At 37.3% G+C, this 19,079-nt stretch overlaps 1 protein-coding gene across 1 annotated transcript in view; it reads left to right on the top strand.

Annotated features, from left to right (window-relative positions):
* The window catches only part of LOC140244375 (calcium-dependent secretion activator 1-like), a 69,997-nt gene that overhangs the window by 41,062 nt on the left and 9,856 nt on the right, over nt 1–19,079 (top strand). Inside the window, exons 16-21 of the mRNA XM_072324016.1 lie at nt 1,849–1,958; nt 10,785–10,941; nt 12,132–12,273; nt 12,705–12,860; nt 15,400–15,550; nt 17,841–17,999. Of these exons, the coding sequence (XP_072180117.1) occupies nt 1,849–1,958; nt 10,785–10,941; nt 12,132–12,273; nt 12,705–12,860; nt 15,400–15,550; nt 17,841–17,999 (875 nt within the window). The remainder of the gene's footprint in view (nt 1–1,848; nt 1,959–10,784; nt 10,942–12,131; nt 12,274–12,704; nt 12,861–15,399; nt 15,551–17,840; nt 18,000–19,079) is intronic.

Here is a 19,079-nt window from a genome sequence, read left to right as displayed (position 1 = left end):
TGTAATTTTATCGACGAAATGACCAATTTCGTAACGAAATATTCCGTGCGACAGTTGGCGCTCCATGGTTTTTGTCCATGGTTTAAACCATGGTTTTGTTTGTACCACCTTCGTGAATTCGGGCCATTAAGGTCAGGGGAGGGGATGTAGAAACAGGTTTGTTTGTGTGTTTTTCATGGTAGACTTTGCTGTTTACTTGTTGATTTGAAGCACAATGCTTTACAATATTTTACTTAGTGTTTGCATACCCTTGTACCAATACCTCTGAATTCTTCTCTTGTTGTGTCTGCAATGGATTTGCTTTTGTGTGGAAGTGGCCCAAGGTCTTTCAAAAAAAAAAATATATATATATACATATATATATAATATATGTAATTCATCTGTTGAGTGAAACAGGTTGGGTCTTTTGAAGAGGCGCGTTGAGCTTTTTGAAGATACTAGTGAAAAGATGCAGCACTTTTATTGGTCTTTAGCATATGTGCTATATCTGTTGCAAATTGAAAATGCCTAGTTGATTTCACAAGCTTAGAATGCAATATTTGCCATATTTCCGTTTTGTTTATCGCACTCACTGAAAATTAATATCAATTAAGTCCTCTAGCTTGTTGGTTTGCAAGTTAGTCTTACTTTTAGATCTCCATGGTTTAGATGAGAGCTGCTGCTGGAAGAATATTGACCATTTATTACTGTCTTGTGTTTTGTCTCTCAGTCCCAGAGAAACTAACTGTTATTCGCGGCATGAAATTTTTGCGAATTGGAGCCGACGGCCTTTTTTTGCATGAAATTTTCGCGAACTGCAACTGGCATTCAATGCATATAGTGTAGACAAGAACTTTCATGTGCATTTTTAGTTTTGCAAATCTTGGCGCTCGCAAAATTACATGAAATTAAAATGCGCGCGAACATTCCTCGTTTTTACTCAAATTTCGACGCCATGTAAGATTGAATGTGTGATATCTGCTTTGTCCTTTGCTTTTGCGTGCATTGCATAGAAATCCGCTGCCACCCTACTGCAAGGTTGAAATGCCATGTAGCTGTGTATGAGCTTTTACAGCAAGCCAGTACATGTACCCGGCACATCGTTCAAAAACGAAAGCCTGAGTTATTAACCAATTATACGCTGTCTATGTCTTTGTCTGTTATCTTAAAGCAGCCTCACGCAATGGAATATCATGTCATGTATTTGAGTCAAATGAGAAAAAAATGTGTCATGTGCAGTTTTTGTCTTCCCTGTGCAGACTCTTACCAATATTTTTTTTTCTCTCTCTTAATTGCAATATGATATGTATTGAAACATGATCAGTAAGTCCACACCAAGAAACTTACGAACAATCAGCACCACTTTAGGCTAGTACTCAAAGGATGGCCACAGTGGATGACATAGTTGTGGTCCAGAACAAATACAAGGTGTCATTTCCTTGTGTTCACACAGTCAGAATTTGTTAATTTCTGTGAAAATTAAAAATGAGTAGTGCAGAAATCTTGAGGTATGAGTTTTCTTCAGTTTGTCTCTTTTTGTACAAATGAAATTTGTAAGATTGCAACTGCTGATCTACGTTTTTAACAAACATGTCAACAACAAAAAACAGCGGGTATCGAACCTGTCATCTACTGCTTTCTGGGCAGCGACACTACCATCAGGCTATCCCTGTTTCATTTGTACAGAGGGAGACAAACTGAAGAGAACTCACACCTCAATCTTCACCCCTCCACTTAATAATCTCACGCAGAAATCTTCTCAAAAGGTCATGGAACTCTCCATAAATTTGCTCTTCTCGTTCCCTATCTTCTTCCCCATCTTGACAATTTTGCGCTTCCTCAACCCCACCCGCTCCTGCCATCCAACAGAAATATTGAGCAGCGAGGATTTGTCCCCGGAGAGAAGACTAGAAGAAGTCATCCATCTGGCCGAACTCTCCATCGATGTGCTGCAGCAGAATGAGGAACACCACGCTGAGGTATGATCACCAGTCTCGTGGTGCGTACATCATGCATTGATTACTGCTATGGTCAAAAATATGTAGCAGCCCTTTAGATGTTCATGGGGACTGCCAACCCCGAGGATAAGAGAAAGACAAGGGGATGTTTGAGATCGGGTTTAGAAGAAAATTGGTTTAGGTGCAGCTCCTCACAATGAATATGTAAGATCGGGATTGCTTGCCTTTAAGTCGTGCCATATTATAGTGGTCAGTGAATCGCACATTGCATTTACGCTCTGTGTTTGTACACTTTCAAATTATGCACTCTAATTTAATTCAGTGATGCGTTGTTCTTGCATTTCTGCATAACAGATTTTAACACTTGGGCATTATAATTTTTCTGATGTAAATTCTAATTTTGTATTCACTGTAATTCGACACATTTTTAATTTATCACAAAATCCTATAATATTATGATTACTTTCAGAGTATGCATCTTACACAAATCTTAGATCAAATGCACAGTCTTTTGCTTGGAACATTTCTGTATCACACTAATGTTAAATGTGAACTTTATACTTGATTTATTATGTTCTATCTGGATTTCGTGATTACTTCTAATCTCACTGTATTTGCAGAATACTGGGCTGATCTTGCAGTTTGTAAATAATGTTTTGACTTGTCATTCAATTTAAAAAAAAAAAATCACAAGTGACCTAGATTTAAAAGTAATTTTCTATTTCAGCTAATAAATATAATTAGGATCTGATATAAAATGCAATCACTGAAATTTCAGCAGTCAGTAACCCAAGCACTGAAATTGGATAATGTAGGGGACTTGCCCATTGCTTGATGTGTTTAAGTTAAGAGTGTAGTCAGAGTCACATTTTTTTTTTTTGGTCAACTTTTTGCACGAAATTACGTGGCCTGACCCATTCCTGTGGGCTGCAATGGCAGTGTGAGAGGCTGGCGATCCAAATCCCATGTTACCACGGCAACACCCCCATCATGGCTTACCATGGCATCACTACACCCAACACACCCTATGCTTATCCCTCCCCCCCCCCCCACCCACAAAGTACCAGTGATGGTCACTTCACTCCCACATCCCCTACCCCCCTTTTAAATCCGTAGAGGCGCAAATCCACTTCACCAGATGTAGTTTGTACAGTTTGTAGCTCCGAGATATATAAATGACATTTTTGCTTGGAAGAATCATTGAACTTTTTACGTTGCCATATGTGTTTTGCTAGCTGTGCATTCTCCTTTTGGTTGCTTTTATGTAGATATAGGCTAGATATGAGTAGAACATGTGTCACCCCCCTTTTAGTCTTATTTTCGGTGACAAATAGATAAGAATCTATAAAAAAAACACACAAAAAAGATGCTTTTCTGTTGCTATTATCACAATAGATATGGTAATGTCGAGTTTACCATACTGATTAATCAGTGATATATATTACGCAGCTGTTTATGAATGACATATGACCTAACTTGGTATGTTATATATACAGTGTTTTGTATGGATAGATCATGAAATATTTCCCAGCAAATTCATTTGTAAAAGATGCTTGACTGAAAATGATTCATCTAAGATTTCACACTGTTTTTATGTCTACATCACAGTACTGGAGACGTTATGTCCTTTGGTTGTTTGTCTGTCAAACCATTATCCATCTGTCAGTTAAGTGTGTGTGTGAGTGCGCGCGTGTGTGTGCGCGCACATGTGTATGTGTATGTATATATATATATATATATATATATATATATATTTATATATATATATATACATTTTGCTTTTGCTGCAATAGCCTAGGAGTTACTGGAAGTAGCAGTATGAACTGTGTGTGTATGTGTCATTATACAAAGCAAAATTTAATGGATGAGGGGGGGGGGGGATGTTGAAGGCCATTAAACAAAAAAAATTATTGAAATTGATGAGACGCATATTGCTCTAATACAGAGTTATTCTACCTTTTATTTTTGTATCTAGATTTTGTTGAGGTGAAAACTCATATTCAGAGGCAGAACTTTTACCAGGATTGTTGTAATTCAGGACTTTCACTTATGATTGAATACGCTTGGGCAAGGCAGGAATTTTAATTCTGCTTAAGCTTTTGTCAAACAGAGTCAGGGGAAGCAGCATCTGAGGCCTGGATTAAGAATTCTCAGAATGGAGTTTACATGATGACATACCAATAATGTTATAAGAATCAAGTGTAGAATGAACTATGATAGGTTAGATGCTGCAGGTCAAGGTCAGGGACTCGCCCGTGTGTCAATTGGCGGGGGTCAAAGTTCATGATGAAGGACATAATAGACTTTGAAACCTTGAGCCATTAGCCTTTATAATAACAGGGGACAAAATCATGTCATCCTAATTTCAGAATTTCAGAACTCCTGTACTGATTGAAAACTTTCTCATAAAGACAGCAATGAAAATGTCATAACTTGGTAATAATTATAACGGTAGAAGTAGTAGTGATGATGGTGATAAAAGTGACAGTGATACTGAAAGTGATGATAATGATTTATGTAGTTGTAGTATCATCCATTGTAGTAGAAATAATAATAAATCAAGATAATAATAATTGTAAAAGTGGTATTACAGAAGAGAAGAAGACGAAAAGAAGATATAGCCAAAGCAAAATATGACAAAAGGATGAAACTGTACTCTGATTATATTCCTAGTCTGCATAGAACTCTGACAGGAAATTCTATTGTTATTTGGTGGAGTGTGAATTGTGAATGCATTGTTTTCCAAATCCATTTGCCATGTACTGCTTAATAGTATTAACAGCAGGATGTCCTTTGTAGTTTGTTTTGTTTTTAATCAGTTATTGTGTTAAAGGTCCTTTTCCTCCCCCCCCCCCTTTTTTTTTGATGGTGGTGGTGGTGATTACTTAATGACAGATGCAGATCAATTCCTCATCAGGTCAATAACTCTAATGAATGAGAGATTATTTGCAGCGATGTTGAGAGCAGCTACGTGTCTTTTGGTCGTAGAGATCAATACGATAATAAACAACACATTCAATAGACTTTACAAAGAGATTTTATGGTGTTTCACATCCCTCACAAAAAAAAGAAAAGATTCCACTAGTTCGATATCTAAACGAGTTCCACAGAACAAAACAAAAGGCTGATGAGGTTCTGAGGAATTTAGTTTATTGTGTGCAATGTTGATCCATTCTTCACACCCCACCTAACCTACTCCAGTGTATGTATGTGTGTTGTATTGAAATGTTAATGAGTATGAATATCAATTCATTCCCTCTCCCACCAAGTTTGTACTTCTTATTAGTAGTGAGATGATCCTTATCTTTGCTGACAGCCCAATATCCCACCCAGACTCCATCCATGTACTTGTACCATGTGCCCCCCCCCCCCCCACCATCCTGCTCATCAATCAGATGTCCTGTGCTGTTTTTTCTTTATAATCATGACTGATGTTCAGTCAAGTCAAGTACTGCTTACCCCACCTAACCCCACACCCTTCCTATTCCCCCTGGTCTGTTTTCCCTTGCCTTACTCAAGTTTGACAGTACCCCTCTGATAGACCCCCCCCCCCCCAACCTACCTACCTGTGTGCAGGAACACCATCCACTTTCCCCTCACTCTCACCCCAACCCCTCACACAGGGCGATCCCAGATGATGAGAGGGTCCAGTACATCAGCCATCATTGCTTACCCAGTGTTATTGTCTTGCCACACCCCTTCCCCTCCCTACCCCTCCCCCACCCTTCTTGTACCTTGCTTTACATTCTTGTGCCCCACCCATGCCATGAATGTGGCCATCGGCCAGTCATTTCATATCCAGCTTTTTTTCACCCATGTATTGCATTATGACATTCCATTTGCATCTCTCATTTTTCCACTTTTTCCCACATCTGCTATCCAACAAAAAAAAAAAATCAATTACACAATCATTTCATGAAAAATTTGCAGCGTGACAAACCCAAAGAATCTAAGGTATATTTTTATTCCATTTTCTTTTTTTTTTCTATACTATTCCAGTTATAATCATCTATGTGCATTTGTTCTACTTACCTACCATATAGCCAAATTGTATTTACTCCAAACTAGAAGAGTACTAGCTGTACCTTATTAGAACTCCTGATTTATAGTTGATTTGAAATTGTTCTGAGACCTTTGTGAGATGATATCCGGTTTTCCCCTATAGCCGCTTGCTTAGTCTCCCGCCAAGTCGCATTGATTTATTGGTCCAGCAGCTTCAACATTTGAGTTCTGTTTATAGCATGCATCCACATGTTAATCATTCCCTGACTTGTGTGTGCTTTCTGTCAATTTCTCTATCTGTCTGCCTATCTATTATCTATTTATCTGTTTATTTATCTGTCTGTCTATCTCTGTATATATCTATCTGTCTATCTATCTATCTATCTACCTATCTATCTATCTATCTACCTGTCTATCTATCTATCTATCTACCTGTCTATCTGTCTATCCATCTATCTATCTATCTATCTATCTATCTATCCATCTATCTATCTATCTATCTATCTATCTATCTATGTATCAATCTATATACTGTAAGTCTGTCTGTCAATCTGTCTCTGTTTATTCGTCTATCTGTCTGTCTTTCCTATTTTCCTTCCTTTCTCCCTTCACACTTTCCTGATGTGTCTTGGAAGCTATAGCCATCATCTTTATCAAAGATTCCACTTCTGTCATTTTCCCCCTGTCTTCTAGTGGACCTTTTGTTGTTCTCATTTTGTGTGCGTGAGATATTTTCATCATGTAACCCCTCGTTTTTCTTATCAATAATCAATAAGCTTGCATGAATCATTATGAAAAAAAAAATGCTAGCATCTATTCATGTGATTTGGTTAACTAACAGCTAAACTGAGTATATTTCAGTCAGTGCCAGAAATTACTAATATCAAATCATAAACCTATATTCTTGCCTGATTTGAGAGATATTGGGGATACTTACAGATGGTTTGACTCTCCATGGAAATTGCAAGATGCATTTTTTACTTCATCATAATATATCTTTTCATCTGTCTCCCTGTTATCTTGTTGTGTGTTATCACACCGTGTCTTGTATGCATTCTATGACTGTCAAAGTAAACTGCTGCAAACATGACTTTTACCACGGCTACAGATAACACAGCCAAAGGTCAACTGTGCAAAATTTGAATTCTTGTTCATAATGCAAACAGTGGAGCATAATTTGGTATGCTGAAGATTTGCTTTTGTTTTAGTGCAAAAGATCAGCAACTCCTTGGTTTAGATCAATCCTTTTCAATTTCAATTTCTGTTTCGTTTTATTGTTTCTCGTACTTGTCAAAATGAAAAGTAAATTTACAGTATAATTAGCAATTAATTACGACATTACGTTAGAAAGCAAAGAAATACGTATCCATGATTATACAATTGCAGTGTGCCATTACAGTGTGGTAACAGGCATGAGAAACATTTTGGAACTCACATGGAAGTAAACTTGTAAAGTTGTAGAATTTGAAGAAAAAAAAAGAGGAACATATGAATAATTACAAGGCTCTAAGAGTGAAATTATTGTACAACTGTTAGTGAACATGACAGCAAGGTTCGGGCAAAAAGATTTTATACACACTTAAGTTCTTTTGAAGCTATATTTTTATATAGCCATATAGGACAGAGAGGCTGAGGGAATGAGTTTTAAACTATTTTTATTGGAGTTGTCAACATGAGACTGATTCTCCGAAATCTAATTCAATAATCAGTTATTACAATGCTGCCCAGTTTCTGTGAGTGGCTCCCTGAAATACAATTAATCATTTCTCTATTTTCTATCAAAAGAATATAATAAGCCTCCTAATTTTGGCAGTTGCTATTGCCTGTAGAGATGTATGTAACACACAGACATCACTTTGTTTTCTTGAACATCACTGATTTAAATGTATAAATGTTGTCAGCTCTGGAAATGCTCTCTAAATTTCTGCAATTTCATCCGGGACTCATGGTCTGCACATATGAAATGTGTAGAGAATAGTTGCCATGGTAACAACCGATGCTGAATCAAAAGGATGGCAATGAGAAGGAAACCCCTAAAACTTTTGTGTAGATTTGTGTGTGTGTGTGTGATGTGCGTGTTTGAAAATGATACTTTTGGCTGCTTTGCATGGACATCCATTGTAACTGCTCTTCTTGTGGTGGTGAAAAGATATGCATGAGATCAGAGTGAATTGAAATGAGTTTTAGATGGGCAGGCATGGTTGAAGTGATCTTTATTTCTTTATTTATTTGTCTCTTCTTTTTTTTCAAATGTGAAACATTTTCCACTTTCATACGATCCTTGCACGGTATTTCTTCTTTTATAATTAAACAATCTTAAATAATACGTCCCTAGTGATAATATGAATTAGAAAATGCTGTTGATTATCTTCCTGCATGAAATGAAGAGCTTGTTTTTGTCAGCTTGCTTCGGGTTTTAATTTTTTTTTAACTCCTTTCATTTCTTTGCTAAAACATTTTTTTTTTCTTAGCTGACCCCCAAACATGCACTCCTTTTTAGCTGCCATCTGCCTTCAAGATACTGACCTGTTAGCCTGATGAACATATATATACATATGTATGCATATACAAAATTTACATTGCCAAAACAACATCTGTTATTGGAATACTGAAAGGGATATGACCAGTTTCCTTTTTTACAAAGCATTTCAAATAATCTTTATGAAAAATGTAAACCTGCTTTTTCAAAGAAAAGCCATCCGTGGTATGACTGGCATTCAGATGTATCTTCCAGTGTTACGCGGATGAAAAGATGCAAGTTTCCCCATGTAGTCAAAGCACCGACATAATCACTTTCTTTCATACAAACTGAAGAAAAATACACACCTCTTGCACAATGTTAAAGAGAGTAGGTATTGGATGCACATTATTTTGCATCAATTAAGGTAGTTTTGGATAAGAATAACGGCGTGTATTTTGCCAAACCATCATCTTTTCTGATGCACTCAATGTTATTCAAAGAATGATTTCCATTATGCTTCTTTTCTCAGATGATTGAATATGAGTTGCAGCTAACAAAACATGTTTCTTTTCAAAATTACTTACTGTACTTTCCAAAGCATGCAAAGATATTTTAACTCACTTGGTATGAATTTTCCCCATTATTCTAAAGTGACATGTACCTCAATTGAAGTTCATGTACCTCTATTACTAATTCTCTTGCTTGGGGTAGTAAGTGCCATTTCATAACTCCCTTGCACAGCAAGTTCTTCGACTCCCTTTCTACAATGCTGCACACTGGCTGCACTGAATGTCGACATTGAATGATGAAAAAAATTTCCTTCTCATCTTACGAGCATGTTGTTAAACGCGCACTACACTAGCACACCAATGAATTGCTCGTGTCATGGGCAACTGTTCTGCAAATTTTTTGGATCCGCCTCTCTCTGTGTATTCCATCAGGCTTTCACAGGAATCTTGTCATTCTCAACAGTATCTCCATTAAGTACATCCTTTTTTGCTTTTGCTGTTATCAGTATTTATCTTTATATCAGTCTTATCTTATCAGCTCATTGAAAAACATACATTACGAATTATCTCAGCATTCATTTTTTTTTTTGGTCGTCTCATCCTTGTAACCAGCAAAACCAACAAAGATTTAACAGGCAACTTCATTCCTTCCATATGAAATGGCCAAACAATATTTACATCCAATTCATATGATAAATTGTCATCACTACACAGACATTTTTTGGACAAAATAGACTTATTCATGTCCAATGCATTGCTCCAAATAATTCATGCGGCGATAAAAGATGTTTTGATATTCTAGGCAATTATAGCATAATGCACTAATTTACCCCTGGAAGAAAAAGTATGGTTAACTTTGTTTGAATCTTGATGTCGTGGCTTTTCTGAAATCTACATTTCTGACTTGAAATCTGTATTTTGAGTTGGTTGCAATTCTTTTGAGAGACATTCTTTGCACCCTCCTAGACTCTGTGTAACTTAATCCTATTTGTTTGACAATAACTTTGAGTTGATGTTGTATGCTCTGCAATATACTCTGCACTAAGCTTGTATTTATATTGGATAAAATTGTTTTCGTCTCATTCAAGTTTGTAATGTATTACCCTGTCTGTGATATATTGGGACTAATACAGCTATGTTAACTCCTTCTTTTTTGTCTAAATGAATGATATGCAAATTTAGCCAGGGACATATAGTACAAAAAGTTAAGGTTATTACTCCATTATTTCAATGTCGCTGGGTTTACACACTTTCATTATAACATGCAATTTGTTAAATAATCTAACCAATGCATTATTGTACATGAAAAGTATTATCATCCGATGACTGCAGTTGTCAAGGACAGTGTATGTAGTCATAATGTATGTAAGTTTTATATTCTATGGGGTTGTGTTTGCTGCTGTAGAATTGTAAGACTGATAAAGTTTATTTTTGATGAGTGTACCGAAAGAAAGAAAAACAGAATTGGATTTCAATACTAGCACTCAGTTCTTTGCATTTTTCCATGTTCCATGGTAAAAAAATAATTTTGAGACAGACATAATACTTCTACATCGTATGAAACGAGTGGAAAGAGTCCCTGTAGTGCCGACAGCAAAGCGATGAGGCTGATGAAGAATCCATCTAAGCATAATCTACATTGCAAGTATACCATGTTATAGACAATATGAAGCAAAGCGTTGGTTTGTTTGTTTGTTTTTTGCACATATGGCGTACATGGTACAGATATTCAGGGATCATTACATAACCAGTGCACTCTTTTCCTCAACTTCTCTTCATAGTATGTCCAGATAATCATATCATAGAGAGAAAAGACTTTCAAAAACAAGGACAAAAGCCAAAGATTATAACCAGCTTGTCCCCTTCTCTGTGCAGGCATTTGCATGGTTCAGTGACCTGCTCATAGAGCACGCAGAGATCTTCTGGTCCTTGTTTGGCGTTGACATGGACGCCTCCCTGGATGTCCAGCCACCGGACACTTGGGACAGCTTCCCGCTCTTCCAGCTGCTCAATGACTTCCTCCGATCAGAGCGTGAGTTAAAAAAAAAAAAAGACAAAGACAAAGATGGCCCCAAACTCCCAGCCCAAAATTGTCCATCCATGTGAAGGAATGGGAAGGGAAGAAAAGAAAGTAAGAACAAATAGCAGACTTCCATGCAAAGTCTGTTTTATTTGATTGCTTTGTGAAAGGCAGGGAAAAATTCCCTTCCTGTTTGAGTAATTTTGTGTCCTTGAAGTCATTGTGGGCCAATAGATCAATTTAGCAGATTTTATCAAAACGCTAATCACAGTAAGTTTGGCAATTGATATCAAGTATTTTATCCTTATGCGTTGATATAATGTAGTGATTTAAATCCCAATTTAATTACACAATTGTACTTTGTTACAGCTCAGATGTGCTGAAATTTACCTGTACCATTTTTACTTTCGTCATATTCAAGAAAATGTGGGAATAACATGCACTGAAAGAGCCAAACTGGCAAATAAATTTCAAAAACATCAGAACTTTTTTACGAGATATGAATATGCTTCCCTTGTGTAAAGAGAATATTTTAGTTTAACCACAGATGTTCACATGCATTTTTATTTTGCAAATATAGCGAGAACCCAAGATTCCAAAAATTAAAGTGCACACAAAAGTTCTTGTCTGCACTTTATGCATTGAATACCAGTGGCAAGTCACAAAAATTTCATGCCGCGGCAAATGCCGTCGGCTACAACTCACGAAAATTTCATGCCCGTGAAAATAGCTTCCTTTACAGTAATGGTTAGAATGTTTTGTGATCCAAATAAATTCACTAGTATTCTATAGTTTTGTATCCCTCTGTATCATAAAGAAGTTTCCAGTTTTATTATTCCAAGGAAAAGTATGAATCACCTACCTCTGCAATATACCAGCTCATGAAAAGAATCAAATTTTCAGGATTGCAGAAGGCACGCCCATACTTTGAATGCTGTCATGAGTCTGGATTTAGAAAATGCATCAATATAACCTATAACTCACTACACTCAATCTGAATAATATTTTGTAACATTAAGTCACTCATTCATTCTTCACCTCTTTGTCTTGTTCTCACTGATGTTCTTTTTCACCCACTTTGTCACACCTTACCTGCTTTTTCTTTCGAGAGAGAGTCCCTTTCCCTCATCACAGTCTAATTCATCCTCTTTCTTTTTCTCATCCTCTTCCTCCCGTCCCCTCATCCTCTTGGGATGATGTAGCGACACTCAAGGGTGGACGATTCCACGTCAAGCTCCAAGACACTTTTGCTCCTCAAGTCATCCGCTACGTGGACTTGATGGAATCATCCATCGCTCAGTCCATTCATCGGGGATTCGAAAAGGAAAAGTGGGAGCCCAAGGGGTGAGTAGAGGTGGCCTCTGTGAGAAAACTTGACCAAATAATTATTTTCTCCTGTGTGGTGCCAACATGCATGCCATATGTGAAGTTGATATTGAGCAGAGTTGATCAGTCTTGTACAGTATAGGCAGACTGAAAAGGAACAAGCCCCTCCCCCATCATCATGGCTATTCAGCTTTGTAAGACCCATACAATTGTAGTTATGCCAAACCAAACACACACCCAAATACACATATCAATGAGTCATATAGTCTTTCAACAATTTGGAATGTCTAGTGAACACAAACATATAAACAAATTGAGTGATTAAAGACAACTGGTGTTGATATTGAGGTTATTCTGTGTTCAAATTGATGCTCACTCGTCTAGATTTGAATGAGATAGATAGCTTTATCCCAAGCAAGCTGAGCATTCCAATCCTTCCTCGGATGCAGAAACGGCACTGAGACATCGGAAGATCTGTTCTGGAAGCTGGACGCACTCCAGACATTTGTGAGAGACCTGCACTGGCCTCAGCAGGAGTTTGCTCTCCACCTCGACCACAGACTCAAACTGATGGCAGCCGATATGATTGAGTCCTGTGTTGTCAGGTAGATGATTGTTTTTTTATTGTCGTTTTCTCCATCCATCCTCTATGTCTCCCTCCTCCGCTTCCTTCTCCTCTTTCTTCTACTCTTCCTTTTTCCCTTTCTCTCCATCTCCTATTCTTCCTCTTTTCCCTCTTCCTTCCCACCTCTTCCGTCTCTCATATTCTTCCTCATCTTCCTCCTCCTTCCCACCCCTTCCTTCCTCTCTTTCCCTCTTCTTCCTGTTTTTCCTTCACTCCATCTCCTCTCTTCCTCTTCCTTCTCCTTCCCACCTGTTACTTCCATCCTCTTCCTGTTTTTCTTTTCCTTCTTCTTTGCATCTCTTCCTGTGTTTCCTTCTCTCCATCTCCTATTCTTCCTCTTCTTCCTTCTTCTTCCCATCTCTTCTCTCTTCTCCTTTTCTGTTCTTCTTCCTTGTTTCTTGCTCTTTCTTTCTTCTTTTTTGCCTGTTTCCTCCTCCTTTTTTTTCCTCCTTGATCCCTCCTCATTCTCCTCCTCCTCCTCCTTCCCTCATCCTCACCCTTCATCCTCCTTGTTTCTTCCTTTCTTTCTTCCTTTTTTCTCTTTCCTTCTGCCTCTTCCTCCTCCTCCTCCTCCTCCTTCCCTCTTCTCCTTCCTCATCCTCTCTTCCTCCCAATTTTCTTCTTTCTCCTCTGTTTCTTTCCTCTTCGCTTCTCTTCTTCTCCTTCTCTCCTCTTCCCTTTCTTCTTCATTCCCCTTCTACTTCTTCCTCTTCTTTCACCACTATCCCTTTTCATCCTCTTCCTCCCTGCTCCCTTTTTCTTATCAATTCTTCCCTTCTCCCTTCTTTTGACCTCCCTCTTTTTTATTTGTTTTTGTCATGATCTTAGTTTCTTCCTTCCTCTTGTTCTTTCTTTCAATAAAAAAATATAAGAAATGTTTTTTGAAGCTAAAATCCAAATACTGTATTTAGTACCATAGGTCTGAGATAGCTTATCATGAAATGTGTGCCTATTGAATATGAGACAATATATTAGTAGTAGTTTCTCAAACCAAACATCATTGTTCCAAGTATTCAAATATCTCCTTAATAACACACTTTACCCAGAACCCAGTTTGATAATTGATCTGTGTATGCTCCTGAATTTTGTAAGTAGCTTTGAGCTATGTACACATGTACCTTGTAGTATAGTGATTGCAACCTGTTCCATGGTTGAGAGACCTTTTTTTATGCCTCCGCCACGAAGTGGTGCCGGAGGCATTATGTTTTCGGGTTGTCCGTCCGTCCGTCCGTCCGTACGTCCGTACGTCTGTACGTACGTCCGTCCGCTTTCGTTTACGCGATAACTTGAGTAATATTTAATGGAATTTTACCAAACTTGGTCCAAGTATGAAGTATGATGGGGCAATGATTTGATTAGATTTTGGGTGAAATCGGCTAAAGGTCAAAGGTCAAGGTCAAGTCATGAAATTGTATCCGTTTATGCGATAACTCAAGACTTGATGGAGCAAATTTCCCCAAACTTTCTTGGAGGATGATGTATGATGGGACAATTACTTGATTAGTTTTTCAGTGAAATCGGACAGAGGTCAAAGGTCAAAGATCAAGGTCAAATCCTAAAATTTATCTGTTTACATGATAACTCAAAACTGGATGAAGCAGCTTTCACCAAACTTGGTCCAAGGATGATGTATGATGGGACAATTAGTTGAGTAGATTTTAGTGACATTGGCAAGAGGTCAAAGGTCAAAAGGTCAAGGTCAAATGCTAAAAATGTTGCTATTTCCCCCATATCTGTGCAATGCCCGCAGTTATTTTCTTGAAACTTTGTGTAGACATGTACTACTGCGTAAAGATTATCCAGAGAGAGTTTCATGTCATAACGTCAAAGGTCAAAAGGTCAAAGGTTAGGTGAAAATGTTGCAATATCACTTTTCTCGCAAATAGTTCAATGTATCTTCATGGAACTTGGTACATATGCATGTACTGACTGGCAGGGATTATCTAGGGAATTTAGGGGTCATGGGTCAATAGTCAGGGGTCAAAGGTCAAGTTCAATCCTCAAAATGTTACTACTTTCCTCATATACTAGTATATGCAATGATTGCATTATAGTTTTAAAATTTAATATAAATGTACATGTATTCTTTAATGGAGATTCTCTTGAAAATTTCTAGCCAGAAGGTCAAAGGTAAAATGTTAAGGGTCAAAGGTCAGGTTTAAATGCAAAAAAAAAGAAGATATATTTTGTACTGTAATTACACTCTTTCTTCATACCTTGAAAATTATACTTGATGCATAAACTTATAATAAGATCGGTCAGAAGTCAAGTAAACATTTTCAATTCCCCAAATATGCGTACCTGCACTCTTTAATAGACAATTATAGCAAACCCAGTTCGTGGGAAGTGAACATTCCAGATATTTCTGCCAGTTATGTGAAACTGTCATTACACATTGTGAAGACATTGTACTATACACCTATTGGGAGAATAATGCATTATGGCGGAGGCATCAGTCGCCATAGCGACATTTCTAGTTTCTTAAACTGTTGATAATGCTGTCCACATGATTCTGACAGAACTATGCAAGCATTTGAGGTTTGGATCAAGAAAGGCCGCCAGAACAGTGACTACCGACTGAGCACGGAGCTCTGTGTGATGATGAACGTACTGACTGATGCCAAGGATAAATCCATGAAGCTGTGTCCACCCACCAAGGACTCAGAGGCAGTGAGTGGTCATAATCATAAAATCCTCTGACGTATGTCACGTATTTCTCATCTACGGTCAGGCCATTGCACTTGAATCGTGTGTCAGTGCAGTTAAAATATCAGTTTAGGAAGCAACACTAAGTACTGATTAAATCTTTGGGTGCCAATGCATTTAGTTGTGACTTGTCAAACTACCGTATGTATCAGCAACTATTTTAGATTGTTTGTTATATTTCCTTGCTCTCCATGCCTGGCAAACCTGGCCATAGTGTATGCACATGATCTACCTGGGTGTAGCATCATCTGCACCATGTTTGCAGGCTATTGTGATGTAGTGGGGACTACAAGAGGATTACACAGTGTTGTTCTTACATTGTATTCGTTGATGGTCAACTTCGGGATATCTTTCTCATAGGTACATTCACAGGCACTGGAAAAGAGAGATTTTAATTGCGATACAGATTGCTCTTTTGCTCTCTTGTTCACACATACACAGGCAAAAAAAAAAGAATGTAATGTATGCACATGTAGATACTCTAATGAATGGCAGTTGATTAGATATTTTCGCAAAATTGTTAATTCCACGATTTTTGGTCTTCTCCTTATCATGGTAGTTGCAAATAGACATATGACACAAAAATTTAGGAGGAAATGGAACTTTTCAAACAAACAGCATTGCTAAAACATTGCTTGAAATGAGTTAGCCAGAACTGCTAACATTTAAAACAAGCCAGTAACCACAATTCATAATGTCTATGGCATTAGGGCTGCTAGTAGTCACTTGATATTGCAGCACTAGTGTTCTAGCCTGAGACAGTGCATGTGGGGTAAGTTTTTGTTTCCATATTTGTTAATATTTTCACGTTTTGTAATTTTTTTGCACCCGTGAACATTTTCGCAAAATTCACGAAACTAAAACAAAACAAAAAAGAAAGTGGAGAAGCCAAGAATACTGCACGAACTTTGCCCTACCAAGACAGAGATATGTAGGTTTTCTTACAAAGTCCTGATTAACAGTATTCTGTTATATATGTATTCAAGAAAACTGATTACTCCATTGATATTCTCACTCTGTCTTCTGTTCAGCTATATTCTTTGCATTACCGTATGTCCCCCCCAAAAATTACAACAGAACCCAATGATAACTTAAGAAATAATGAATCGATCCAAATAAAATTCCAGGGTATGAAACTACAACTCATTGCCCACATCTTACAGAAAACCCCATTCGATTTGCTTCAGTGGTCAAAGAGAAATGAGGAATTTTGTAGAGCATGTCAGGAATCTTTTCCCTCCAAGTTCTGTCTATTGTATTCACACACAAGATCATTGAAGTGCTAAACTTGGAAGAATCAGACTCATGACATGCTTTACAACAATCCACATTACTCTGTGACCGCTTAACCAAATCGAATGGGGTTTTCTGCAAAATAGAGCTAAGATGTTATATTTTAAGACCCTGAAGTAGCATTTAGACAATAAATCATACTGGATGTTATCAATGCAAAAATTCAATTGTAATTTTTTTGGGGGGACATACTGTATACTCCTTTAGTAATCTTTTGTGTACATGAGTAGTATTGGTGTGATGATAGGATTGAGTAATTTTCGTAATTATGTTATCACCCTTAACCCATTTAAGTCTAGTCCCGAGTATACTTGGGCAAGTATCTACATGTATGGGAAATGCGTGTTTAGCAAAATTAGTTCGTCCACAATGGGTTAAGACCAATGTCTACTTACTTGTACATTACTTGGCAATGTAAGGTTTTTTGTGATAAACTAGAAAAGATCAGTCCATTTGATGGTCATTAAAGGAATATATTTATTTGTTATATATGTATTCTGTAGACATTAGGGTTATTTTAGCGAAATTTGACCAGAGAGCTAAATAAAAGCAAACACAAGCAAAATAAGAAATAATCACCAAATCTGGAAAGTTGAGTTATCTTGTTGAATTCTTGTCTTCTTATTCATTGCTTCTCCTACCCAATTATATTGGAGTCAACAGATCTGAGGATCTATATTCTAATTCATGATAGGAATTGACACATTGCTCAGCCAGTTCCTGTACTCCCCCAAAGTAACAAGTATTAATTTTTGTTCTCATCACACAATTAAGAAGCAAACTTCTCAATTAACACACCTGCATCATTTTCTTGCCAAGTTGCTGAAGGGGTGTTTTTCATTTGGCACTTGACCGATCTTACCTCTCTCTCTCTCTCTTCATGTTTGTGTGTGTGTGTGTGTGTCTGTGTGTATGTGTGTTTGTGTCTGTGTCTGTACGTCTGTCCTCTTGCTTTCGGCAGCATCAGTACCACACCAGGATAGACGAAGAGATCAACAAAACTTCCTACAGCGTCATTCAGCTGACCGTGCAAAAACTCCGGGGGGTCCTGGAGAACGTGCTGTCAAAGCTGGCACGCTACGACGAGGGAACCTTCTTTGCGTCAATCCTGTCATTTACGGTAACCACATCAAAAGCTCCTATTAGTGGTTTTATTTTTCCATTTTCTCATATTTTATTGTAAAGTGATGAGTACGTTTGCAATTGTTTTGTAGTTATTGATACTTTATCGTAAGTTTTATTACTGGAGTTCATGTACACTGTAGTAAGCGTAATCTTATGCAATTGAGAGAGAGAGTCTTTTCAGAGAATAGTCTTTGCCAAGGAAATCTCAAAGAAAACATTTCCTATTGGTAAAACTCTTACCAGTCAAGGAATTTGGAATAAAATGTACATCAATAAATTCTTCCAAGGGAAGTGTAACCTGAGACTTTTGTATGCTATCATGTTTAATTCTTATATATATATAATATATATATATATATATATATATATATATATATATATATATATATATATATATATATATATATATCTATATATATATGTGACCTTGCATCACAAAACGAACAAAAAGTCGCCCCGCTTGATTTTACGTGAGGACTCAAAAAAAAGGAGAAATGGATCAACAGAGTTAATCTTGACTTTTTCATATTTTCTGAAAGAGCTATTCTTCTTCTATATTATTCTTTAATTTTGGATCATAACATGAATGGGAAAGTGCATTTTCAGCAGTTTTTCTACAGGGCTTTTTTTTTGGGGGGGGGGAGAATAGAATGATCAGGTATGTCTCGGAGTCCCCTTTTCAATCCTTGAAATCCTTTACACACTCCTCACTTTTAAGTCTAATAACTTTTGAAAGGATAACGCTACTGCTTAGCAAGTTGGCATTAATCATGAACAGAATGTGTTAATAAAACGTGGTAAATTTCAGCTTATTCTGATAATCCCATCATTGTTGTTGCTCGGGTGGTTTACATCCTGTGTTTTGTCCCTTTCATTGCACAGCTAGCACGGCATGTTAAAGATTTAAATGCTTGAATAGACCCTGTACTTCAGAGCCTCTTTTCTCCGTTCACACTTTTCCGGAGTGTGTGCTTTCTTTCCAATATTTAGATAGGTTAGGGGAGTCCATTTGAATTGAGTTATACATCATTTTAAAGCTTAGAGTCTGCTCTTTCAGAATCTGCCCTTAACTTAA

This window comes from Diadema setosum, chromosome 2 (assembly GCF_964275005.1).
Source record: "Diadema setosum chromosome 2, eeDiaSeto1, whole genome shotgun sequence".
Taxonomy (NCBI): Eukaryota; Metazoa; Echinodermata; class Echinoidea; order Diadematoida; family Diadematidae; genus Diadema; species Diadema setosum.
Note: the sequence above shows the minus strand (reverse complement) of the source record. Positions and strands in the feature narration are given on the sequence as shown.